This window comes from Mobula birostris, chromosome 2 (assembly GCF_030028105.1).
Source record: "Mobula birostris isolate sMobBir1 chromosome 2, sMobBir1.hap1, whole genome shotgun sequence".
In the NCBI taxonomy this organism is placed as follows: domain Eukaryota; kingdom Metazoa; phylum Chordata; class Chondrichthyes; order Myliobatiformes; family Myliobatidae; genus Mobula; species Mobula birostris.
The window spans coordinates 28,489,316-28,499,497 of NC_092371.1; the positions used below are offsets into that span (position 1 = coordinate 28,489,316).

Genomic DNA, 10,182 nt, shown 5'->3' on the forward strand with positions numbered 1-10,182 from the left:
CTACATTCAAATACACGGCGGGGCCTGCGGAGAGGGTAGATAGCTATACAGGCGGATAGGTGGAGGTTTCACTGCGGTACCGTTCGTTCGTGCGTGCGTGTGCGGGGGACAGTGTAGTGAAGAGCAGTGCCGCAGACGCAATGGCCCAGAACGTGGATCCCAGCACCGCGGCCTCGGGGACCACCGCCGTCCTGAAAGGCAGCGAGAGCGGCGCAGCAATCGCCCGGGGCTCGGTGTCTAAAAGGCGAGTATCGGTGGTTGAACCTGGTAGGAGTCGTGAGGTTGTAGATTTGGAGGGGGGGAGTGTGGGGGTTAGGTAGCTGGGGTACGTTGGGAAGGGTGGGGGGAGGTTGTGCTGCTGTGGTAGTGGGTGGCTGGGCTGCATTGGGAAGGGTGGGGTTGGACTCCTTCAGTCTCACTGTAGGTACGCCCTGTTTATTCCCTTCCATAGATGCAGCCTGAATTAGTGGGTTCCTCCAGTATTAGTGTTATTCTCGAGATTTCTAGCATCTGCAGAAATTGTTTTTGAGTCTCACTGTCTCTTGTTCTCACCCCCAGGTTGCAACAGGAGCTGATGACGCTGATGGTGAGTGAGCCCTCCTGTGCGGTTGGGGGGGGGGGATAATGGGTGGCTGTGGTGCGTTTTATTAATTGTTACGTGTTACGGGAGTTGAGCCAACTCTCTTTTCCTTTACCTTCCCAGATGTCCGGTAACAAAGGAATTTCCGCTTTCCCGGAGTCCGACAATCTCTTCCGCTGGATCGGCACCATCGACGGCGCAGTGGGCACGGTGAGCGCTCCCGGCCTGGTTCTTTTTGCGAGCAGGGGTGTGTGGGGTCACTAATTTAATCTCAGTTTGAGGAGCTGAGGCTAATTAGCCTCTGATCTGTTATGTAGGTCTACGAGGGATTGAGGTACAAGCTCTCGCTGGAATTTCCCAGCGGCTATCCGTACAATCCTCCTACTGTGAAGTTCATCACCTCCTGCTACCATCCCAATGTGGACGGAGAGGGCAACATCTGCCTGGATATTCTCAAAGACAAATGGTCAGCACTTTACGACGTCAGGACGATCCTGCTATCGATCCAGAGTTTACTGGGAGGTAAGGACTCGGGTTTGAAATGCAGGCGGGCCTAACTGGCTCTGTAGGCGATTGGCAGAACTAAGGGTTTGCGTGCGAAACCCCAGTTGAAGGTTATGGGGGGGGGGGGGGAGGCCAGGGAATGAAGTTGAGAGGGGTAATAAAATAAACCACCTCTGAATGGTGGAGCAGACTTATTGGACCAAATCTGCTCCCATGTCTGAAGCTCTTATAGGACACTGGTGAGACAGTTAGTAGTAATGGGGCTACTTTCCTAAAAGTTAGTGAACTGTAAGCAGTCCAGTAGACTTGAATTAATATCTGGACTGAGTGGTTGTTCTGGGGTTTGCATCCATGGATGATTGAAGTGAGAGTTGGGTTTGGATGGCTCAAAGATTCTGAAATGAGAGAAAATCTGCAGATGCTGGAACTCTGAGTAACACACACAAAATGCTGGAGGAACTCGGCAGGCCAAGCAGCATCTATAGAAAAAGTGCAGTCGACGTTTCGGGCTGAGACCCTTTGGCAGGACTGGAGAAAATAAGGCTGAGGAGTTGATTTAAAAAGTGAGGGGGAGCGGAGTGAGAAATGTCAGGTGATTGGTGGAACTTGGAGGGGGAGAGATGAAGCAAAGAGCTTCAAGCAGGCCAGTTGATTGGTGAATGGGACAGAAGGTCATGGGAGAAAGGGGAGGAGCACCAGAGGGAGGTGAGGGGGAGAAACGGGGATCTCCCAGTGGCCACCCATTTTAATTTCACTTCCCATTCTGATATGTCCATCCATGGCCTCCTCCACTGTCGGGATAAGGCCACATTTTGGTTGGAGGAACAACACCTTACATTCCGTTTGGGTAGCCTCCAACCTGATGGCATGAACATCTATTTTGCAAACTTCCAGTAATGCCCCCACCTATTTCCTGTCCCTCATGTTATCTCCTAGCCTATCCTTCACTTCCCTCTGGTGCTCCTCCCCCCCCCCACCCCCTTTCTTCCATGGCCTTCTGTCTCTTTCACCAACCAACTTCCTGGCACTTTGCTTCATCCCTCTCCCTCAGAGTTTCACCAATCACCTGGCATTTCTGTCTCCCCTACCCCCACATTTTAATCTACTCCTCAGCTTTTTTTCCCTTCCAGTCCTGCGGAAGAGTTTCGGCTCGAAACGTGGACTGAACTTTTTCCATAGATGCTGCCTGGCCTGCTGAGTTCCTCCAGCATTTTGAGTGTGTTGTTCAGAAGTTCTGAGATGTCTTCAGAAGGTTTGATGGAAAATCTTGAACTAGTGAATGAGACGGAGGGTTGAGACTCTCTCCTTCAGTATGCAGAAGCAGATTCCTGGGCTTTTTGAGTCATAGAAAGCTACGACACTGAAACACTCTGTGGTGCATTAGTCTGTGCCAAACCATTTGGTTTGGCCCATCTAGGCCCATCTAGACCCATCAACTTGCACCTGGACTATAGCCCTCCATGGCTCTCCCATCAATGTCCCTATCTGAATTTCTCTTAAATGTTGAAATCATTGCCTGGCAGCTTGTTCAACACACTCTCCTTGTGACTACCTTAAACATTTCATCCTTCACCCTTAACCTATGACCTCTGCAATCTCACCCGCCCTCAGTGGAAATGGCCTGCTTGCATTTACCTTCTTTATACCCTTCATAATTTTGTATACCTCTATCAAATCTCCCCTCGATCTTCTATGTTCTAGGGAGTAAAGTTCTAACATTCAATCTTTCCCTATAAATTCAGGTCTTCCAGTCCCAGCAACATCTCTGTACAGCAATTTTCTCTGTACTCTTTCAACCTTATTTACATATTTCCTGTAGGTAGGTGACCACAATATTCCAAATCAGGCCTCACCAACGTCTTGTACAACTTCAACATAACTTCCCGACTCCGTAGTTAGACCCATGAAGGCCAGTGTGCCAGCTGCTCGCTTTATGACTGTATTTACCTGTGACACCACTTTAAATGATTTATGGACCTGTATCCCTAGATCCCTTTGTTCCACCAACACTCCACAGTGCCCGACCGTTCACTGCAAGACCTGCCCTGACTGGTCCTCCCAAAGCGCAACACTTCAAACTTGTCTGCATTAAATTTCCTCTGCTCCAGATCCTGCTGCAGGCGTTTAGTCTTCCTCGCTGGCCACTACATCTGCCATCTTGGTGTCATCCGCAAGTTCGTTGATCCCGTTAACTATACTATCATCCAGATCATTGATTTCGATGATAAACAACAGGCCCAGCACTGATCCCAGCGACACTTCTGTAGTCACAGGCCTGCATTCAGAGGGGCAACCATCTACCACCACTCTGTGGCTTCTCCTGCAAAGCCGATGTCTAATCCAGTTTACTACCTCAGCTTGAATGCCAAGTGACTGAATGCTCCTGGCCAACCTCCCATGCTGGACCTTATCAAATGCCTTGCTGAAGTCCATGTAGACTAGGGGTCCCCAACCTTATTTTTTGCACCGCAGACCAGTTTAATATTGACAATGTTCTTGTGGACCAGCTGACCTATCGGGTGGAGGGGGGATGTTCAAGTAGGGTTAAACTCACCTCAACATGTCTTTTACAGTTAGGGTTGCCAACTTTCTCACTCCCAAATAAGGGACAAAAGTGGCAGTCAAATCCTGGGACACTTTACCCCAAAAAGACTACCATGACCATGAAGCCTTGCGCGGGCACCTGTGTGCGCTTGTGTGTACGTGCTGATTTTTTTTCCCCCCACAAATCGGTTTGCCTTCATCTTCCTGACTACATTACATACATTATTTCTTCTTTATATAGGCTGTATTTATCATATCATTCCCGCTTTTACTATATGTTAGTATTATTTATTTTCAGTTTTGTGTTATTTGGTATGATTTGTTAGGTTATTTTTTGGGTCTGGGAACGCTCAAGTTTTTCCCATATAAATTAATGTTAATTGCTTCTTCGCTTCACGCCATTTCGGCACGAAAGGTTTCATAGGAACACTACCTTAGCGGGGGAAATACGGGACAAGGGCGGTCCCGTATGGGATAAACCAATTTAGCCCAATATGGTATGTCCCAGCTAATAAGGGACAGTTGGCAACCCTATATTCAAGTTCAACAGTGCATGACAGGGAATGAGGAAAGGTGCAGCTGACTCATATCGTTTCCTCATGGCCTGGTAGCACATGCTTTGGGGCCCGGTGGTTGGGGACCGCTGATGTTGACAACATCCACTGCCTTGCCTTCATCCACTTTCCTGGTAGCTTTGAAAGACTTCATAAGATTGGTTAGACATGATCTGCCATGCTGACTATCCCTAATCAGTCCCTACCTATCCAAATACTCACATATCTGGTCCCTTGGAATACCTTCCAATAATTTTCCTACTACTGGTGTTGGGCTCACCGGTGTATAAGAGCAGGAGGTGAACTTTGTTTCTTGATTTTTGGTGGGGGGGGGGTGTATAGGAATGGTCAGTATGGACTCAGTGGCCTAAAGGCCTGTTTCTGAGCTGTGTCTGACTAGAAGTTACTATTAGCCAAGTCACCATGTTGAATAAGGAGATAAAAAACATACTTGCTGTTATTTTGTATGTATTATCTGGATTTGACCTGCACTTGTTCATTGGCCTCTACTTCATTCACTTTGTTCTTTTTGATTTGATGGGACTGGATGGGGACTTTTAATATTTTGTAGTTTCCTTTCGCGATTGGAAACTTCAGGATTGGTGGATGTGCTTGCATTGGCTTCCATTTCTTCACCCCATGGGGGACTGAGGAAATTGTTGGCTTCCATTCATCAGGAATAGTGTCCTCAAAGTTGTATGGGATCGTGAGCTTTAAAAGCAGAACAAGGATATTATAAAACTTAATTTAAAAGAGAAAAATGTACTGATTTGGCCGCAATTGTCTAACACAGACTGCAACTCTGAGTTGTATGAAGACTTATAAAGAGGGTGGTGGAGCACTTGATGTTATTTACTTCAGTTATTAGGAGACCAGTGTGGTAGTGCTGAAGCAAGTATTGTTGATAGGAGGTAGGGATGGTCTGCATTTGGTAACCTCTTTATTTGTTCTCTAAAACAGAACCAAACGTACAGAGTCCCCTCAATGTTGCGGCAGCTCAACTGTGGTCTAACCAACAAGGTAAGAAACCATTCTACTACATCTCAGGCTGCTGGTTGCTGAACACAGGGCACATTGAATTAAGATCCCACCTCGAAAACTTAATAGCCCTGCAATCCAGTTTGAGGTCTCCTGTCTTCATTTCACTCCCTCTCACACGTTTTGGCAGGGACATTTTCTTCCTGCCCCTGTTCTTGATGTCTTTTACTAACCTTTGCTTTAATACTTTTAATTTTAAAGTTGTGTCTCCTTTTCTTGGTCACAGAGGTGATCTTTAATCATCTGTTCTGATGGAACTAACCTAGGGATTTGGTGGTAGGGTGGTGGATGTCATGTGGACAAAAAGCAGGTCACTAGGGACTTTCTCTTGTGCTGTGTTTTGCATTAATTTGCGCTCCCCTCTTCCTTGGAGGGAAAAGGGGCTGATAGATTAACTCGCCAGTTAAATGTTAGTGCAACACACAAAATGCTAGAAAATCTCAGCAGGTCGGGCAGCACATACGGGGAGGAATGACTGGTTGCCATTTTGAGCCACGGCCCATCATTGTGTTTTGTGATTTGTTTATGTAAATGTTAATACCTGTAGTGCACACTTGTTTTAAATTTATGGCAATCTCATTGTCAACATGGGTTTTCATTTGAAACATGCCAACAAGGGTATACAAAATGCTGGTTGTATGTTTTTAAGGGGGTGCTCTGCTGTTTAAGCCGATTGTTGAGGGATTCCATTGCTAAAGCTTTGTTCCTTTTCTGGGTTTTAATCTCAACTCCTTTCTTGGTGAGTGGAAGCTCAGATTGACATTGACGGGTGGAATTTTTTGTTCAAGGCCCCATTCTGATCTGATGTAATGTGGTTTTGTTACAGAATACAAGCAACGACTACACGAGGCGTACGCCCGACAGCTGAAGAGTTGAGGCTAGGCCCAGAACTTCCAGCCATTCTCCTACCTCCTGTGTTCTTCTCCTGTGTTTCCCTTTTGAATGTCTTGTTTGTCCAATTATGTAAATGGGCATGTGCTTTCTTTTTAATTTACCATGTTAATAAAGTGCACTGGTTGAGTTTTGTAATAAATTCTATGGAAACATCATTATATCTTGGCTGCTGTTCTTGGGTGAACTGCTCACACGTGGTGGGGGTGGTAGAAAAGTCCTACATTGATGCTCTTGGGTAGCAATGGAATACATTGAGATTGTGCCAAGTTGCTACTTAATGTTTAATTAATCTTCACAAGAAGAGTCGGATGTTGAGTATTGACCTGAGTTAGAATTTGTTCTGGGAAGTAGAGGCTGCAGGTCCCACTCCACGTAAGGAGTTTGGGCTCTCTATACAGGTGTTGCAATTGGACGTGTCAAGAGTCGAACTTTTCTACCTCCAGCTGGGAGGCAGAGGGGGCTGTGGATTGTACGCGGTTGGCTTTGGGGTGAAGAGTGCAATCTGGAAGGGAATGAACTAGCTGGTTTCTGAAGTAGTGCAGGTACCATTAGCAGTGCAGCAGCTGTGATTCATTTAGATTCCCAGTCCTGCGAATGGCTGATTTGGGAATAGTTTGGAGCTGCAGTTTTTCCTCTAGGTTAGGATGTGACTTGGCAAGAGTAGCCTGAGAGACAGGGTTTAAAGGTGATGGCAGAAGGAATGTTCCCAATGAAAGATGGACAAAAGATGCAACTCTCTCCATAGAAGCTGAAGTTTATGACAAACAGAGCATTACACTCCAGAGGTCCTGGTGACCTTGTAGGGAGAAGAAAATAAATGAAAGGTAGAAATAATAAATGCTAAAACAAAGTTGAAAGTAAACTTATTATCAAAGTACATACTATATACATAACCCTGAGATTTTCTTGTGGGCATACTCAGTAAATCCATAATAGGATCAGTGAAACAGGATATGTTAAGCAGTGGTATTTTGCACAGTTCCAGTCAGATATATATCCAAATCTTCAAAAAGGAAGGAAATAACTTGAACTTACCCATAATTTTGCAATACCCTTTGAGTGGAGGTATGGTAGTTGTGGATAGGTAGGTGGTAAAGACAGCTGTGTAGCCTCTGTGGAGTAAAATATTCCTGTGATGATAGAGATGGACAGGCTACTAAAGAACATGTTTATGATGGGCAGAAACTTGTGATCTAAGGGGGTTACAAGAATTAAATATTCTCAGTGGGAGAAAAGTGTAGTTGGGGTACTCTGTAATGATACACATTTAATGATTTGGACTGGAGTTGGTAGTGAGGAAGATGTCAAATGCCTGGAGTGTGGATGTATTCAAACGCAGTCCAAGGTTAATGTATGTTGAGGGCAAACAAGATTTTTTGATGCCACGGGAGAAGGATCTTGGAATTTATGTCCCCAGATCTTGCCTGGTAGTAGGACAGGTCAAGAAAGGTGGTTAATATCATTTGATTGGATGAGATGGTCAATGAAGATCGTGCTGGGACTGGATACAAAACTGACCACTTGTGTACAGTTCTGGTCATTGCACGAGACTGGAGGGAGGGAGGAAGTGACAACACTGGAGGTCCAGGACTGCTCTTGCAGGTTACGAGGTTTGGAGAGTTCTGGTTATGTAGAGAGACTAACAAGACTCTGTTCTTAGAATAAGAGCCTGGGCTATTTGAGACTGAGTAGCCTAGATGGTGAAGAAAACCAATTGATACTGGCAGAAAGATCAGCAACTAGTGGGCACTGTGTCGTAACTGCAAAGTGGGGTGAAGAAAATGAGCCAGTGGTCTGGGTGTCTCCTAGAAGAAACTTGTAGCAAGACCTGGTGAGCTCGGAAGAGGTGGGACCTGCAGATCAAAGCAACCAACCAAAGTTCAACAGTGGGCCACTTCCTGTGCTGCGAATTAGCCGTTCTATAGAATCTAACCTCTATTAACCTCACTTTATTCCCATGGCTGGAGGCATAGGCACCTTATACTCCCCGCCTTTCTTTTTTCTTAAAAATCCTCAGTAAATTCTTTGTCTGGTTTTGTGCATCCTTTGACTCAGTGTCATTTTCCTATTTGTTAATTCTACCAAGCTCCTCCAAATTTCACTCATTATAACCCTAAGATTTAAATACACACGCCAATGTCCCCCCCCCCCCGTGCTTATTGACAGTCTATTGCTAGAGAACCACCCCCCCAGCCTTTCCTGTTCCCCTAATGCAAACTGCTACTTTATCAATAATATTAAACAGAAATGCCCACCAAGTCTGGCAGCATCTGGAGAGAGGTTAAATATGGAAGCAGTTCACAATGAGTTATAAGGAGATCTTGGTCAGTTTGTGAGATGGGCAGAGGAACGGCAAATGGATTTCACCTTGGATAACGGTAAGGCTGTAAAAAATATCTTTTTTCATGACTTGGGTCCCATCAAACCCGGGAAGTTGGAATGTCTCGCCCACCCGAATACCGATCTGCGTGAATATTGTGCAATTGCCCGTCAGAAGGAAATACAGACTGCATACAACTATAAATAAAGTATATTTACAAATGTCATCTTTATGGAACAGTTAGTAGGAAAAAGAAAAGAAAAATAAAAGGTCCATGACAGTTAACCCAGCCCACATGTGCACAGGCGGAGCTCGTTTTGAAGTTGTCTTTAACTTGCGCCGGACCCACGGTCTGCATGAAAACATACACCTTTTAAATGCCGCTCGAAATCCACCTCCTACAAACGGCTCTCCCACGGGAATATTGGTCCTTCCTCCTCGAAGCCATTCATCTGCACTAAGCACCTTGTGCAACAGGGACGGCATCTTCCCTCCCGTCTTCTCCCAGCTCTCGCCAGACAGATCTCTACCCTCACAGAAAAAAAACTCTCCACCCCCAGCGTTCTCTAGAACCTTCCCTCAATCCTGACTGGCTGATACAGCATTCCTAAATTGAACGACAAAGTCCCTTCTTTCAGCTCAAACCCAAACAGGCCGAAAGCAGAACAGACAGCTCTTACAGTCTGCTAAAATGAAATACCTGCAGCATAGCAGTAAAAATCTTAGCCAGTGGGTTACACTCTCCGCCCCACCAATAATAGTCATGTCCTCATGACCTTGAAACTTATCAAGACAGTTTTCAAAGGAAATTCGTGATGTCAGGACTTCCAATCCAATCGTAATTGGTAGTGACTAGGGGGATAGACGCAACCCTCTGTTCCCCCAGTGCGTCACAGGCCGGCCTCAGGGGGTTTCCTGACCTCCTTACCCCATCTTCGGTTCCTCCAGCTTCACCAGGTAACCCTTCCTGTCTACTAGAGGGTGCTTCCCCCTGTCCACGATTGAATTTAACTTCCTTCAATTTAAGCAGATGCTGTCAAACATCTTCACCCTCCGCTGGTGCTACCGGGGAGACCTCAGTCGGAGAGTGGTGTCCTCGGTCGCACTAATAGTGCGGCATGTACTCCTGGAGTAACCAACATCAGACCCGTCAGTAGAAAACGCATCTTCGCATTCGAACATCTTCTCAGTTAATCTCCTTTTCCACTCCGGCAGATATGGGGGTTCCTATCACCAGGACAGGTTTAGACAGGGTGTACCACACCGTTCCTCGGTTTCTGCTCATCGTCCTGCTTAGGAGAAACTTGCACCTTCTCAAAAGCAGCTCTGAGCACAGGGTGAATGGCCAAGGTTTTCAGAAAGTCCTCTCCATTTCTCTCCTTGCATAATGCTCCCGGGAGCCTTCTCACAATGGAAGTATTTGTCCCCACAGTAATGGGAGCCCCACCCTTTTCAACCGGATCCGGGCTGACCAACATTGATGTGTCAAGAGTCTCCGTTACTCTGACATCTGCTTCCGAAAACTCCAGCTTCAACGACAAACAACCAACATGTTGGTTCTCATCAACACGAACCCCCGAATCTCAAGGGCGCTGAGGTCAATGGTAAATGGGTCAAATACCGGTTGTCAAAGTGGCTTGAGAACCTGTGTCAAGAATGGCTCTAGCACAAAACACCTTCGATCGGAATGGATACATCAGAGCTTGCTCCCACTCAGCTTCAGGAATAGTGAAGGTTTAGTATTTCCC

The 10,182-nt window shown here is 46.1% G+C and overlaps 1 protein-coding gene across 1 annotated transcript; it reads left to right on the forward strand.

Moving 5' to 3' along the window:
- ube2c (ubiquitin-conjugating enzyme E2C) lies at nucleotides 1-6,267 on the forward strand. The gene is made up of 6 exons (XM_072276598.1): nucleotides 1-244; nucleotides 559-586; nucleotides 704-790; nucleotides 898-1,102; nucleotides 5,143-5,202; nucleotides 6,047-6,267. Exons 1-6 carry the CDS (start codon nucleotides 141-143, stop codon nucleotides 6,094-6,096), a joined length of 534 nt encoding a protein of 177 aa, XP_072132699.1. The 5' UTR covers nucleotides 1-140; the 3' UTR covers nucleotides 6,097-6,267.
- The last annotated feature ends 3,915 nt before the right edge of the window (nucleotides 6,268-10,182 follow it).